The 17,393-nt window shown below is 37.6% G+C and overlaps 1 protein-coding gene across 7 annotated transcripts in view; it reads right to left on the bottom strand.

Annotated features, from left to right (window-relative positions):
* LOC105745046 (zinc finger protein 420-like) overlaps nt 1-17,393 on the bottom strand; it is a 120,841-nt gene that overhangs the window by 36,411 nt on the left and 67,037 nt on the right. For 4 of the 7 annotated variants that reach the window (XR_011645601.1, XR_009180365.2, XR_009180364.1 and 1 more), the window contains 4 exons: nt 12,842-12,923; nt 11,410-11,536; nt 9,776-9,867; nt 6,359-9,315 (listed from right to left, as the gene is read on the bottom strand). Coding sequence is in view for 3 of the 7 variants with exons in the window: in XM_058275448.2 (XP_058131431.1) it covers nt 7,183-9,315; nt 9,776-9,867; nt 11,410-11,536; nt 12,842-12,874 (2,385 nt within the window). In the remaining 4 variants the exon portion in view is untranslated. Of the gene's footprint in view, nt 1-6,243; nt 9,316-9,775; nt 9,868-11,409; nt 11,537-12,841; nt 12,924-17,393 lie in introns of those variants that run through there. The other 3 variants (XM_058275448.2, XM_058275449.1, XM_058275450.1) reach the window with 1 other exon arrangement.

The raw sequence follows: 17,393 nt of genomic DNA, 5'->3' as shown, positions 1-17,393 counted from the left end.
CATGCTATGGTCATATAAAAGGATCCATACATTCTTTCTTCATCATTTGACCCTGAGCTGTAAAATTTGACTGAAGGAATGATTTGAACTCTCTGAGTAGAAACTGAAGGCATACAATAATCTTATTACCACTTATGCTTCTAAAAGGACTGGGAGTCTGTGGCTTCTGATGAGTTTGCTCCCATTCTCTTCCCCACTACAGCTTGGTCATTGTAGAATTTCTGCCAAGACTGGACAGGCAACAAGACCAGAAGCACCTCTGTCAGAGTCAAAAATGTCTCATTAACTATGGAGCAGTGGGCACATCCATTTGAACACAAACTGTTGAAGTGAAATCTCAGAGACAGAAGAAAGTTCTATATTATCAGTATTGCTTTTAAATGCAAATGAAATAAACTTTTCAGTCAAATGGAAGACATATTCAAAAGTACTAAAAAAATGACTCAACTATATGCTGTCTATAAGAGACTTATCTCACACTCAAATTACAAACAGGTTGATGGTGAAAGGATTGAAAAAAATATTCCGTGCAATTTGTAACCAAAAGAGTAGAGATGGCTATACTAATACAGGACCAAATATTCTTTCAATCAAAAACATATATGAAGGACAAGACGGTTATTACTGATAAAAGGGACAATTCAACAGGAAGTTGTAACAACTCAGAACAGCAGAGCCCAAAATTATATGAAGCAAAAACTGACAGGTTTGAAGGGAAGAATTGAAAGTTCTTTTACCCCTTCCCCTTCCCCCACCTTGCTATTTCTCCTTTTTGTATCCATTCACTGTGTGATCTCCTATATCTATTTCTGTTTTTGTCTTCTCTTCTCATCTTTCTTCTCTAGGATTCACTGGGATTCAATCCTGGGGATCTCTGATGTGGAGAGAGGTTCTCTGTCAATTGCACCACCTCAGTTCCTGGTCTCTGTTGCAGTTCACCTTGACTCTTCCCTTCATGTCTCTTTTGTTTTGTGATTATCTTGGTGCATGACTCACTTGCATGGGCACTGGCTCACCAGACAAGCACTCAGTTCACTGGGCAGGCACTCGGTGTACTGCATGGGCCCTTAGCTTGCCATGCAGGCACTCATGTGGGCACTCGGTTCACTGCATGGACATTGGCTTGCCACGTGGGCACTTGCATGCCATGCAGGCATGCTTTTTTTTACCAGGAGGCCCCAGGGACTCAACCCAAGTCCTCCCATATGGTAGGTGGAAGCCCTTTCACTTGAGCCACATCTGCTTCCCTGAAAGTTCTACATTAATAGTAGGAGACTTTAAAATATGGCACTCAGTAAAGGATAGAACATCTAGTGAGAAGATCAACAAGGGAGTACAGGGCAGGACTAGACCTAAAAGACATGTATAGAACACTACACCCAAAAAAACAAACTACATATTCTTCTCAAGTGCACATGGATCATTCTGCATAATATACTATAAATTGGGTCATAAAATAAATTCAATAAATTAAAAAAATTTTGAAATCATACAATGTATGTTCTCTGATCACAGCAGAATGAAGTTAGAAATCAATAACATAGGGAGAAAGGGGAAATTCACAAGAATGTGGAAATTATAAACAATATAATATATAACAACCAATGGGATAAAGAGAAAATTAGAAGCATAATTAGGGAATATCTTGAGGTGAATAAAAATGAAAATACTTCATATCAAAACTTTGGAATGCAGCAAAGGCAGCACTAAGATGAAAATTTATAGCTCTAGATGCTTACATTAAAATTAAAGAAATACTTTAAATTAGACAGCTAACCTTAAAACTGGAAGAACATGAAGAAGAGCAAATTAAACCAATAACAAGTAAAAGGAAGGGAATAACAAAGATTAGAGCAGAGATAAATGAAATAGAAAGTAAGAAAACAACAGAGCATTATTGAAACAAAAAGGTCTTTGTAAAGATCAATAAAGTTAACAAAAATTTAGCTAGACTGACAAAGAAGAGAGGATACAAAAAAGAAAATCAGAAATGAAATGGTTACATTACTATCATTCTTTCTGAAAGATTAAAGGGCCATAAGTGGATTCTATGAACTGATGTGTCTTAGTTTGCAACATGCTGCTGATGCAAGATACCAGAAATGTTTGGGTTTTATAACGAGAATTTTATTAGGATAAAAGCTTACAATTCTGAGGCCAGGAAATATCCAAATCAATGTATCAGCAGGGATGTTTTCTCAGCAATGTTAGCTACTAACGATACTGGGGTCCTCCCACATTGCAAAGCAAGATGGTCACCATTTTCTGTTAATGTCTCTGCCTTCCCTTACAGAATCTATTAATACCCTGGAGCTCAGCTGTGGAGAAGCATTCATAGGGCTTATCACTCTCAAGGCCTCCAATCTAGTCTTGGCTGCTCTGCTTTCTTCACAAGTTCATCTGTGGATTATCAAGCATATGGCTCCCCTCTTCAGTACTGAACTGTTCTGTAGGCTTTTTCTCTTGGGGGAATTGTGCTTAAATTTGGGCTCTATTGATCTGAGTCCTCTCTCACATGGCAGGATAAAAATGGCAGCTTCCTTTTCCTCTGTGTCTCCATTTATATAAGACATAGAAAGAGGGCAGAATCCCAACCTCTGTCATATCTTACTGATGTATTCCAATCAAAGAGGCCCCACACCCATAGGAAGGGATTAGTTAAAAAACATAATCTTTTACCTTTTGGAAGGCATTAAATAACTTCAAACTGTCACAAAGCTATATGTCAAAAAATTATAAAACTTAGGAGACAAATTCTGAGAAGCAATTACCTACACTGACTGGAGAAAACAGATCTCAACAAACCAATGACTAAAAAATAGATTGAATCCAGAATTAAAATGCTTTCAAAAATATAGTTCAGGACCACATGACTTCACAGGAAAATTTACCAAACATTTAAAGAAGACAACTTTAATTCTGATCAAACTCTTCCAAAAAAACTAGAGGAGGAAAATTACCTAACTCATTCTCTGCATCCAGTATTACATTCATAGTAATTTCAGATAAAGATTCCACAAGAAAGACTGAATTTGGAAGACTCACATTTCCCAATCTTACAAGTTACTTCAAAAGTCACAGTACTCAAAAGAGGATGGCAATGTCAAAATGACAGACATATAGAACAATGGCATAGAATTGAAATTTCAGAATTCAATCCTCACATTTCTGGCCAACCATCTATTGACAAAGTAGGAAAGACCTCTCAATCTGGAAAGAATTGTCTCTTCAACAAATGATCCTGGGAAAACTGAAAGACCATGTGTAAAATAATAGGTAGTCCTTTATCTCTTGCTATAATAAAAAATAAACTCAAAATGGTTCAAAGACCTTAATATTACAGTCTTAACTATGAAACTACTAAAAGAAAATATAGGGAAGCATCTTCAGGACATTTTCTTAGGCAATGGTTTCTTAAGACTTCTGAACAAAGCACAGTCAACAAAAGAAAAAATAGATAAATGGGGCAAAATTTAAAAATTTTGTTGCTTAAAAGACTTTATCATGAAAGATAAATGACAACCTACACAATAAGAGAAAATATTTTGAAGCCACAATCAGATAATGGTTTAATATCCAGTATATAAAATGAAATGTTTCAATTTAAAAACTGGATAAAAGATTTGAAAATATATATCTCTGTGATGTGGGGGCATTTTTGGGACTTGGAGTTGTCCTAATTGATATTGCAGGGACAAATGCTGACATTATATATCCTGCCATAATCCACTGAATGTACTGGTAGAGAATGTAAACTACAATGTAAACTATAATCCATGTGGTCAGCAGTGCTCCAAAATATATTTACCAAATGCAATTATTATGCCACAATGATGAAAGAGGTTATTGATGTGGGAGGGGTATGTGGGAACCTCTTATATTTTTTAATGTAACATTTTTTGGATCTATGGATCTTTAAAAAAATAAAATAAAAAAATAAAAAATAAGTGTATAGCACAGAAAATGGAAGCTATGTATGCAAATGTAAATAAATGTTGAATGGTTGAAAAAAAAATCTCTCCAAAGAAGATACAGAAATGGTAAGAAAGCTTATGAAAACATGCTCAACATAATTAGCTAGCCATCAGGGAAATGAAAATCAAAACCACAATGAGATACTATTTCATACTTATTAGAATGGATGCTATTTTATAAATGAAAGAAAACAAGTTTTGGGGAGGATATGCAGAAATGGAACACTCATTCTTTGTGGCAATATAAAATGGTGCACCCACTGTGGAAATTACTTTGGTGTTTCTTCAGAAAGTAAGTATAAAAAAGCATATGGCCTGGCAAACCCAATGCTAGGTATATACAAAAATGAACTAAAAGCAGCAGCTCAGATAGTTACACACTGATGGTCAAAGCAACATTATTCCCATTGGCAAAAGATGGAAGCAACACTTGTCCATCAACTAAAGAATGTATATTAAAATATATTATATACACTCAATGGAATACTTTTAAGCATTAAAAATGGAACAAAGTTCTGATATAAGCAAAAATATAGATGAACCCAGGATATCATATTAAGTGAAATAAGGTATTCCCAAAAGTGAAAATATTTTAGGAGCTCAGTGATATGAAGAAATTATAATCAACACAGTCATAATAAAATATTATATGATAGGCTACCAGGTAAAGGGTGGTGATAGTTAATCCATAATTAATGCTTAAAATTCATGGAGTTTCTATACATATTGCATTCTATACATACATTCTGCACCACTTAACATCCCAGTAGTGATTAAAATTGTATGTTTCCCATCCCAACAAATTCTGGCCATCATGTTTGGGAGTATGACAGACCATGCAAAACCAGAGCTTGCAACTCCTTCCATTATTAATAGAAGCAATACTGCCTTCCTGGTGGAGAAAATGACCTTACAGAACTCACAAAAAAAACATTCTAACTTTGGCTTAGTAAGCACTACACCTTTGAGAGGCAAAGTCTTGTGTGCTGTCAGGCTTTGTTAGAAATGGGGAGGGGTACCAAGAGCTCTCAAGTCCTCCTTTGGCTAGAAAACTCCATCTTATGATAGGTCCTGGGTAATCAGAACAATTCCACAGACAGGGCCCAATGACAGGGTATCATCAATTGGAAGCAGTAAATTCAGGATCATGCTTGTCATAGCCCCCAGAAAGGGACACACTTGCATGGATTGGTGGTGGAGACACTCACCAACAATAATCCTGATGCAATATAAGACAAAGACCTTGCCCTCCCTGCACTGGCATCCTGAGGACAACAGATGCTAAGTGCTGATTTCCAGATGGAAGTGATGAGAGAAGCATCCTTTTATGGATTAGAGTAATCCACAGATTTACTATTTAGAGTAAAGTATGCTATCTTTCAATAGTACAAAGAACACAAGGTGAAATGGAGAGAACAGAAATATTTTAGTTGACCCAATTTCAGTAGGACAGCATTCAGGAGTCTTTTAAAACTATGTATTCAATTAGTTGTAAGGTTTCCATATTTGCATGTTCTGAATCTTAAATTTTAAATAATTAATGTCAAGGTCATGAGTTCCAAATGTCAACCATCATAATATTATAGCAGGTTTTGGTATCTATTAGATATTTGATTATTAACAAGACAATTACTGCAGTGCATTTTGACTGATTCTACATACTGGGACATTGCTGAGGGGCAGTGAGAATGAGCTGGACCTCTGCTTGCCACAATGACCTACTGTGTGCATGATTCTTGAACCTTCTGATTACGATTCTAGTCTTTATCACTGAGATGAAGTATTGTTTCCTCTATGATTAGGAACAAAGTGACCATATCTGTTCCTCCCCTCCAGATATGTAATCACTGACCCAGAAAGGTAACAAAAGACCAATATTCATTTAAGTGGGAAAGATCCCAAAACCACAGAATTCACATCTTCTTCTATACCCAAACCTGTAACATCTCCACTGTAGATAATACTAAAATCAGCCTTCAGATACCCAATCATTTGCCCAAATCACTTAAACAATATCCCTCACTGAAACACAATTATTGATGCACTCAAACCCCCCAATCTCTGAATAAATAAGTGATTTCCCATGATTTTTCATTGAATACATTCTCTACCATGAATTCTCTGGAAATCTCTCAAGGAGTTTCAACTTCCTAATAAACATTCTTCATCTTAATTCATGTCTTTATGGTTATTCTTAAATTTAGTTTCTTCAGCACACCAAGGCTTAGGTTTGACTGAATGATAGAGCACAGATATTACACACCAAGTGTTTAACTGTTGTGGAGTTCACACATTTAATTTAGTGAATAAATTTGGAATTAGCATAATCTCACATTAAATACAGGTATAGAAATTCTCACATGTGATTTCTCAGATTAGCTTACCAGTTTGAAAGGTAGATGAGGCCTCTCCAAGTCCATTAAATTTACATTATGGGTTCTCTCATGTGGTATATCATATAACCATCTAATGGCTTTGCTACACAGATGACATGCATATTGATTCCAGTATGAATGTCCTCAGATTTTCTGAAGTAGTAGAGATGACTACAGAAACTTCTGAAATGACTGAAAACAAAACATTTCCTCACTTTGTGAGTTCTCTGGTGAATTTAAAGGTTAAATCTATGGCTGAAGTCTTGTTCATATCCAAAACCATTAAATTGTGAGTTATTTCATTTAAGGTCAGAAGAATATTGACTGATGCTTTCTGAATTTGTTGACATTCATAGGCATTCTCTCCCATTTGAGTAATGTCATATTGTCTAAGGCTAGAAAAATTAAGGTTTCCCCTATATATGGTATTATGATTTCTGTCTAGCATGAATACTCTCATGTTGCTGGAAGACAGAACATAAGTGAAAGCTTTCCCAAATAGATGACATTCATGGGATTTCTCTCCAGTTTGGTTTCTCTCATATTGTTTAAGATAAGAATATCAACTGATGTTTTTTCCACCTAAATGGTATTCATGGGGTTTCTTTCCAGTGTGAGCTCTCTCATGTCATTTATGATTAAAACGTACTGAAGGCCTTCCCACATTGATGATACTCATGGAATATTTCTCCAAACTGAGCTCTCTGATGTGGTTTAATGAAAGAATGATGAAAGAAGCCTTTTGCACAAAGATGGCATTCATAGGATTTCTCTCCAGTGTAATGTTCTTTAAATGAGAATATGGAATGAATGCTTTCCCACATAGCTGACATTCATGGTGTTTCTCTCCAGTGTTGAGTTCTCTCATGACGCTTCAGGGAAGAAAACTGACTGAAGGCTTTCCCACAGAGGTGACATTCATGGGGTTTCTCTCCAGTGTGAGTCCTCTCATGTTGTTTAAGATGAGAATGCTGCCTAAAGGCTTTCCCACAGAAATGACATTTATGGGGTTTCTCTCCAGTGTGAGTCCTATCATGTTGTCTCAGAGTAGAATACTGCCTGAAGGCTTTCCCACAGAAATGACATGTATGGGGTTTCTCTCCAGTGTGAGTCCTATCATGTTGTCTCAGAGTAGAATATCGACTGAAGGCTTTCCTACATAAGTGACATTCATAGGGTTTCTCTCCAGTGTGAGTTTTCTTGTGTTTCTTAAGATAAGAATATTGACTGAATGCTTTTTCACACAGGTGACATTTATGGGGTTTCTCTCCAGTGTGAATTATCTCATGACATTTAAGGTAAGAATATTGCCTGAAGGCTTTCCCACATAGGTGACATTCATGGAGTTTCTTTCCAGTGTGAGAAAGCTCATGTTGTCTCAGAGTAGAATACTGACTGAAGGCTTTCTCACAGAGATGACACTTATGGGGTTTCTCTCTAGTGTGAGTTCTCTCATGTTGTTTAAGATAAGAATATCGACTGAAGGCTTTCTCACAGAGATGACATTTATGGGGTTTCTCTCCAGTGTGAATTTTCTTGTGTTCTTTAAGATAAGAATATTGACTGAATGCTTTCCCACATAGCTGACATTCATGGTGTTTCTCTCCACTGTGATTTCTTTCATGACGTTTAAGAGAAAAATGATGACTGAAGGCTTTCCCACATTGATGGCATTCATGGGGTTTTTCTCCAGTGTGAATTTTCTTATGATATTTAAGGGAAGTATATTGACTGAATGCTTTCCCACATATGTGACATTTATGGGGTTTCTCTCCAGTGTGAGTCCTCTCATGTTGTCTCAGAGTAGAATGCTGCCTGAAGGCTTTCCCACAGAAATGACATTTATGGGGTTTCTCTCCAGTGTGAGTCCTCTCATGTAGTCTCAGAGTAGAATATCGACTGAAGGCTTTCCTACATAAGTGACATTCATAGGGTTTCTCTCCAGTGTGAGTTTTCTTGTGTTTCTTAAGATAAGAATATTGACTGAATGCTTTTTCACATAGGTGACATTGATGGGGTTTCTCTCCAGTGTGAGTTATCTCATGACGTTTAAGGTAAGAATATTGACTGAAGGTTTTCCCACATATGTGACATTTATGGGGTTTCTCTCCAGTGTGAGAATGCTCATGTTGTCTCAGAGTAGAATACTGACTGAAGGCTTTCTCACAGAGATGACACTTATGGGGTTTCTCTCCAGTGTGAGTTCTCTCATGTTGTTTAAGATAAGAATATCGACTGAAGGCTTTCTCACAGAGATGACATTTATGGGGTTTCTCTCCAGTGTGAGTTCTCTCATGTTGTTTAAGATAAGAATTTTGACTGAAGGCTTTCTTACAAAAATGACATTCATAGGGTTTCTCTCCAGTGTGAGTTTTCTTGTGTTCTTTAAGATAAGAATATTGACTGAATGCTTTTCCACATAGCTGACATTCATGGTGTTTCTCTCCACTGTGACTTCTTTCATGACGTTTAAGAGAAAAATAATGACTGAAGGCTTTCCCACATTGATAGCATTCATGGGGTTTTTCTCCAGTGTGAATTTTCTTATGGTATTTAAGGGAAGAATATCGACTGAATGCTTTCCCACATATGTGACATTTATGGGGTTTCTCTCCAGTGTGAGTCCTCTCATGTTGTTTAAGATGAGAATATTGGCTAAAGGCTTTCCCACATAGATGACATTCATGAGGTTTTTCTCCAGTGTGAGTTCCATTGTGTTGTCTGAAGTCAGAGTGGTATATACTGGTTTTAGCACTTTGGTGATATTCATATGATTTACTTCTAGGGTGAATCTGCTTATGTTCATTAAAAGATGAATGGTCACCGAGGACTGTTGCAAGTGATTTCCTGAAATATTGTTTCTTTGTCATGTGAATTAAATCATGCTGGGTCATTGTTGATGTGTGAGAGGAATCTTCTTGCAAAGAATTACATTTAAAGGAATTCCTTTGGGTGTGAGATCTCTGCTGTGGGGAATTAGAAGAGAGACTGTAAAACATTTTTCCACATATATGAAATTCTCCATTTCCCTATATATGAATTCTTGTTTTATCCTCTAGTGATAGTCTCCAATTAAAAATCTTTCCCATGTTAGTTTTATATATACATTATTCTTCTCCATATATGGAGATTTTATCTATTATACCTATCTAATTGCAGAACTGTCTGATGAATTTTGAATTTCAGGATCATTCAAAGATTATATATGTGAAAACTATTTATGCAATTCATTCTTTATATAAACTCAGGTTAGAGTTCTGTGTTTAGGTTAATTTTTCTCTAAAGACAAACTATAACAGATTTTTGCTGGATTAGTGTTTAATCCCAATATTAATTACAATTTTCTGGCTTTACTAAATTCCTAATTCATTCCATACCTGGGAATGAATACCTTTGGAATGCTAGGGTTCACACAATGAAGCTTACCGTTGACATGATTTCAGAAGTGACTTTCCTACAGATTCGTGGGTTACATATCATTTCTATCATTTCCCATGTTTTAAAGGAACTTTTCCTGCCTGTAGCATTTGGAAAAACAGAATAAATTATTAGAGTAGTATTAGGGGGATGAAAATATTGGAACGTTGCAAGTATCCCTGTTAGTGTATTTCCAACATTCACAATTAGCAGGAAAAGAATATCAAATTAATGAATACTCTAGGCACAAGAAAACACTATAGGACATTACAATTAGAAACAATTTTCATGCATGGGATATGAGAAAAAAAGAAGTTGAGATGTCAGGGAGGTTATAAAAATAGGGAAAAATCTTTCAAGAATAGGACCAGGATGAAGATTATTATATGAAAATTTAATTACAATTGCAAATGAATATCCCTTTCCTAAAGTTAAAGATACGAATAGAGCTTGAGAAGTGTGTGGAATAGTGAATCCATGTGACTTAAATTCCCCCAATATCATAAGCCACATTTCAGAAATCATAACTCATTTGAAATGAAAACTGTTTGCTACAGTCAGCTTTCGCTTTAGCACACAATGATATGTTTAAAATAAGTTTTTCTTCTTAAAAAAATGAAAGTAAACCTGAAGATATTGTAATTCAATTAAGGATACTGCAGTTAATATTTTCAAACTCCTACTCACTATATCACAAGACTCTTCTTCTAATGTACAAGTCCTTAAAGCTCACCAAGACTCAGGAATTGAGGAAATCCTATTCCTTCTCTCCACACTTCTCCTTGTTCCAACTGGGAAAGCACATCTAAACTGCAGACTTGATATCCAGTTTATTTTTAAAAAGATATCATGATTTCGAGTTGTGATAGTAACAGCAATGATCATGATGTAGATGTCAGGTTACCAACAAATAAGGTAAGTAATGAAGGCCAGCAATGCAACAATACCTTGAACTCAGATCATTGATAATTTTCCAACAAAAAGATGTAACTTTTGGCCTTTTGCCCATTTCAGTGAGGACCACAGTTGTTGCTATGAGTGCACAAGTTCAAAGACGGACTGTAGAATACTTTATATTATATATGAGGAGAAATCTGTGTTTCCACAGTGATTTAATATTGTGTTAAAAAATAAACCAATAAACATAAATTCAAGCAGAACAATTTAAATTCTATGTGGAAAAAGATATATGCAATGTTTTTTTTTACTACTGTGTTCTTAAGCCTCATTATACTGTTTGGTGCAGAATACTTATTTCAGCCCAGTCAATTATTTATCTATTCAAAGAGTAATCATTGAGTTATCAACTCAGTCCTGAGTTTTAGAAATTGAGATTCAAAAGGAATACTATGTTATGGTCAATAAGATTAAATTCTATTGGGGTGAAGTAAACATACATAAAGATAAGGAAACAAATTTTATTTAGGTAGTTGCATGTTTCATAAAATGATATAAATCTATTATAATTATAAAATATAATAGAAGAGAAAATAAAGATCATTATGTGGAGAAGCTGATCTAGATATTTGGATAAATAAATGGAAGATGATATAACATAAAAATATCAGTAGATTGTAGTTATGTAGGTTAGATAGATGGTAAATAGACAGATACAGATGGTAGATAAATTTTGAGTGTCTTACCCACTGAGGCCAGATGACTAATATTCTCTAGCATCACATCTCTGAACAGTTTTCTCTGGGATGTGTCTAGCAGGTCCCATTCTTCCTGGGTGAAGTCAATAGCCACATCTTTGAAAGTCACTAACTCCTAAAACATCACAGAAATTTGAATTCACACAGACTTATCCTTACCTATGTCCAGAGTGTAGTGCTCAAAATAACAGCACTAAAGACACAGAGACTGTGCATATAAAACTCAAAATGTGTGTGGGATTCTAGTAACATCATTACCAATGCTGAACCACCATCTGTCTTTCAGGTATACTCACAGACACAATCTGAATACACAATATCCCATTGTGAAAGAAAATCTTATCACATGTGGTGGGAAATAGACCTGAAAATTTCCCAATAAACTGTTAATTATTTCTTCCTGCTGCTGATTATAAAGTTTTCAATCAAACATTCATAATTAAAACAATCTTTCCCACCAATTTTCAGTAAATCTACACTTATCATAAGTCAACCGATATCCATGATATACTATTTAAAATATGAGCGTGGTTAGATTATTACCCTATATATATATAGACTCATTTTCATTTATAAAATCATTTAAGGATATATTATGCATTTTGACAAAGTCAATGAACCAAAGTATGAAGTGATTTCTAGTTAAATTCAATTCATGGATCTATTATTCATTAAAACGGAAAGGAACTTTGAATCAATATCCAGAATTCTGCAGAACTAAACAGGTTTCATACAGAACTCAGGATGGGTAAGGCCTGCTTCCCTCAGCCCTAAATATCTCAGATATTCATTGAAAGGTGTCAAGTACAGATGGCTCAGGGTTACAAGCGAGGGACTCCCAAGACCATTTTACTGATTCATGGCTATAGACGGATCATTCCTGTGGCAGAAGGCCTCTATTTTCAACATTTTCTGGGGCCTACAAATACCAGTTTTTATTATCTATGTTCTATCTTCATTTCATCTGTTTCTTAAAGATAAAGTATCCCATTCAATTTCTCTTCTCTCCAAATCTTCAAAAACATTTATAGGGACATAAATTTTATTCTACCTATTTTAGAGTTCCATCACCTCTATTCACCACAAGCCTAGATCAATCCCAGGCACTAACATTATTCATGAATACTTTATTTCTCCAATGAGGCCATTGATTTGGGTGAGAAAACGAAAATATCTCTGATATTTTCAGAGACTATGTAGCCTTTATGGAAGCTGAAACCAACTCTTTTAATGGTTGGAAGGAGATTACTTATTGATCAGTCCCTAAATTACCAGAACTCTTCAAGAGTCTTGTATAAACTTAAGCTCAGAAACTTGAATAGCACCTGAATGCAGCTGAAATATCCACACTACAAGAGAAATTTTCCCATCTGCTGGCAACAGAGGTGCAATTTCAGCTAAATAAGAAACCCTTACTCACCTGTGATTGCATTATGAATATCTCAGCTAGCATCTATCTTCCTCTGGATTTTTACTCACAACCAAACAGAAGGTGAGCAAAGCTGAAAATGGAGAAAGAAGTTTTAAGATTCAAATCTTGGGAAGTGGATGTGGCTACCTACTCTATGGGAGGACCCGGAGAGAGGAAGGGGAGGGAAGGAAGGAGGGAAATAAAATAAATAAATCTTCTTAAAAAAGATTCAACTCTTGATCAGAATTATCATGCCCACCTGTCAAGAAGGTCAAATCCTTTACCTGGAAATAATCCAACTCAATCAACTATAGGAACATGAAGGGTGCTCCAAGAGAAAGAAAAGGTAGACTCCCATTTCCTAAGTGTCAAGAGGCTGGAGGTTTTCTCTGGCTATTAAAGATGAATTGAATGCACAACAGTGTGATTATACTGAAAGCAATTGACTATAACCTTTGGATAGATTATATAGTCTGTGAATATATCTCAATAAAACTGCTTTAAGGACAAATGAGTTTATATGGCTATGAGTCTCCAAAAAAGAGCCAGGAGGTTATCAGATGGGTCGCCCTTATGCACACTTCAGCAGAGTCCCAAAGACAGATAATGTAGATATTGGTTCTTCTGAGGGCTACAGAGACCCACAGGTTCTATGGTCATGGCAGATGGAGTTCAGTGCCATGTCAGTTGGCCCTTCTTTGGAGTTTGTGTTTCTGTGTGATGGTGCTTGACTCAGATGTGATCTTTTTTTCACAAGCCTCTCCTGTTACGTTTACCAGAACTGTAGTTGGTGCTGGGGTTTAATATATACCAGAGGACCTGAATCTCTGGACTGACCATATGATAGCCAGGCCCTGAGCCTCAACAGACTTCAGCTCCTACACTCTGGTTTATTGGACTTACCCCACTCAGCTAACATAGAGGTGAAGAAGGTCAACCACCATACCATGGAGCCAAGAGTGGCTACAACTGAAAGCAGGAGGATTGCATCCAGCATCCATGTGGAATCTAAGCCCCCTCTTGATATAGATGTGGAGTGGACACAACCAATCCAAGGTCCACAGGATGGAGAAATAGAGAATGGATTAGAGTGGACTTACTGATATTCTATTCATGAACTACTGTGATTAGTAATCGAAGAAAATATGGCATTGGTGTGGAGAAAGTGGCCATGGTGGCTGCTGAGTGTGGGGAATGGGAAGAAGAGATGAGACGTGGAGGCGTTTTCAGGACTTGGAGTTGTACTGGGTGGTGCTGCAGGGACAATTACCGGACATTGTATGTCCTCCCATGGCCCACTGGATGGAACGTGGGAGAGTGTGGGCTATGATGTGGACCACTGACCATGAGGTGCAGCGGTGCTCAGAGATATTCACCAAATGCAATGAATGTCTCATGATGATGGAGGAGATTGTTGCTATGGGGGGAGGAGTGGGGTGAGAGGGGTGGGGGGTATATGGGGACCTCATATTTTCTGAATGTAATAAAAAAATGAAATAATAAAATAAAATAAAAAAAGAAAGTAGAGTTGTTATGTGTTCCTCACCCAGATTCCCCTAATGTTAAGATCTCATAAACAGGGAAGTGGACTTGGCCCAGTGGTTAGGGCATCCGTCTACCACATGGGAGGTCCACGGTTTAAACCCTGGGCCTCCTTGACCCGTGTGGAGCTGGCCCCTGCTCAGTGCTGATGTGCGCAAGGAGTGCTAAGCCACGCAGGGGTGTCCCCCGCGTAGGGAAGCCCCACGTGCAAGGAGTGCATCCTGTAGGGAGAGCCGCCCAGCATGAAAGAAAGTGCAGCCTTCCCAGGAATGGTGCCGCACACACAGAGAGCTGACACAAGATGACGCAACAAAAAGAAACACAGATTCCCATTCTGCTGACAATAACAGAAGCGAAGAAAGAAGAACACACAGCAAATAGACACAGAGAACAGACAACCGGGGTGGGGGTGAGGGGAGATAAATAAATAAATAAATACTTTTTTTTTAAAAGGGCTTTGATTGGGCAATGTCAACAGGATGTTGTATCCCCACCCCTGGGTGTGTAGGGACTCATGGATAAAAGGCATGGCACAGGACAGAGTTGAAGGGTTTTGATGTTGGAGTTTTGATGTTGGAGTTTGATGCTGAAGTCTTAAGCTGGAGCCCTGGGAAGTAAGCACACATAGGAAAGAGAAGCAAGCCCAGAAAGAAGCAAGATTTGAGAATAGAGAAACCCAGAAAGCCTTGCAGATGTTGGCAGCCATCTTGCTTCAACATGTGGAAACAGTCTTTAGAGAGGGAAGTAACTTCTGCTTTATGGCCTTATATCTGTAAGCTCCTATCCCAAATAAATACTCTTAAAAAAACCAACTAATATCTGGTATTTTGCATCAGCACCCCTTTAATTGACTAATATAACTATCCTATGGCATATCCTTAAATTCTTTTATGTGACATAGCTAAGAACATAGAAGCTCAGAACCCAGAGAATTCTGCTAACATATTTGGCAACCCATGGCAGAAGACAAAGGGGCAAGTAATAATTCCTGACCCCCAGAATAAACTGGTAAGTTTTTAATTAAAACTTATCTATGCCCACATATATTATATTAGTAAGGCCCCTGAGACTCTCATCCTGGGCTGTGCCCAGAAGTTTGTTCCTTACTCAGCCCCCAGATTACCTCTGGGGACCCTAAGACTGTTTGTCTGTAAGTTGCAGAATAATCAGTCTCTGCTTCTTAAAATTGGTCCCTGGCAGTAGCCATAAAATGAGTTCTCTCTAATGGCCACTTTCTAAGACCTCTGCAAGAGTAGGCCAAAAGAAAGGTACTGATCCAGTGCCTTTTCTAGTGGGAAAGCCCAGATGGAAAGTTTAGGTCTGGAAACCAGACCCGGATGTTTCCCAAGACCTCTAAGCCTCTGGGGATGACCAGAGACATAAGACAGCCAATCCCCAGGACATAGGAACATTGAACTTCCAGGATACTTGCTTAGCGAGAAATCCATTCAATCAGGTCTAATAGTGGGATGCCCCAAGACTGATAAATATATTTAACTTCCATTAGGATAACAGGCAGTTTTTCCAGCATTCCAGCAGACATCCATTGTGGTATCTTAGGAACTGGGAAAACCTGCCTACCCTTCCTCTAAAATGGAAGAAGCTAATCTTTGCCATCACACCACATGGCTACAGTAGGGTTGAGAATGGACTTTATATGGGAAAGTAAATTCCAGTTGTGTTTCTGTAAGAGGAAAGAAGCAGACAGTTAGATCTGAGGGTCAGACTATGTGGTCATGTCTCCTTAAAGGGATGAGGAAATGTACTACCAAACCAGTCAATTTTAGTAAGCTCTGGAAAATTAGAGGCATGATGAAAACCTAGCCTTCTTTCATGGAAAGCTGGTAGAGGCAATACAAATGCCCTCTGGTAGATCCTGATTCTAGGAAAGAACAAATCCTCCTATGAATTCACTTTATTAGCCAGTCTGCGTTGGATTTTTGTAGAAAGCTGTAAAAACAAAACAAAACTTTCCCTATGCCCCCAAACACCCATTTGCTCCCATTTAGAAATGGCCTTTTCAGTTTTCCACAATCAAGACCATGCCACCAAGATGGAAAAGGCAAGGAGCAGTAGGCACAGGGTCCAGTACAGACTCACCTTTCAACTGTCACCATTAAAGCCACTGTCATCTCAGGGCCATACTAATCCAGGGTCCACATCAGTAGGAACACAGCCCCAAGCTGCTTTACCACCCAGACCACCAGGACCTTACCCCAGGGCAGGACAGAAGAGGCCTAAAGCTAAATGTGAACCTTCAACCATGAGGAGATTTGGGTGTACCTTGACATGGCAGGTAAGATTGTTAATTTCTTAATTAACATGGGAGCCAATTACTCAGTCCCGGCCTGAACTCCAGATCGATCTAGCCTCAGTTGTGCATAATAAGGGGAGGGGAAAAAGAACTAGGCCATGTACTAAACATTTCCCCTGCCTCTGGTCAATGACTGATAAGGTTCCTGGTTATTCCTAACTCATACTCATTTGCAACACTCCAATGCTTCCAGTGAAAAAGCCTCACAGGGCTTTTCTTCTTGCAGGAGGTAAAAATGGGATGCAGCCCCCAGAGCAGCCCCAATTCATCCTTCATCATGGGCAGGATTTCTCTGGATGCCCCCAGGCTCATACCTAGCAGATGCCTAAGGAATTTCCTGGGGGAACTTTGCTAGAAGGTCCTGCACAAGGTTTCTGCCAGGGGAAGACACTGGGAGCTTTGTATGAAGGTGAGTCTAAAGATAGGTCTTTCCCTAAACTAAGTATGTGTGTAATAATCTATCTTTTGTACTAATCTGTGCTTGCTTTAACTTTGTCAGTCTGTACATGTCTAGGAACTTGTAAAACAGATTTGGGGTTTGCCTGTTACAAAATGGATAATGGTAAAAGGTAACCTAAAAATAAGTCTTCAAAGTTCAGCACTATCTTCCAATTAGATTTGATATATAAAAAAAATCTCATGGAATTAATTCAAGTGTTGGAAAAGTGGGGAATCTTAGGAACATAAATGTTACCAATAAAATAG

This window comes from Dasypus novemcinctus, chromosome 14 (genome assembly GCF_030445035.2).
Source record: "Dasypus novemcinctus isolate mDasNov1 chromosome 14, mDasNov1.1.hap2, whole genome shotgun sequence".
Lineage (NCBI taxonomy): Eukaryota > Metazoa > Chordata > Mammalia > Cingulata > Dasypodidae > Dasypus > Dasypus novemcinctus.
Note: the sequence above shows the minus strand (reverse complement) of the source record. Positions and strands in the feature narration are given on the sequence as shown.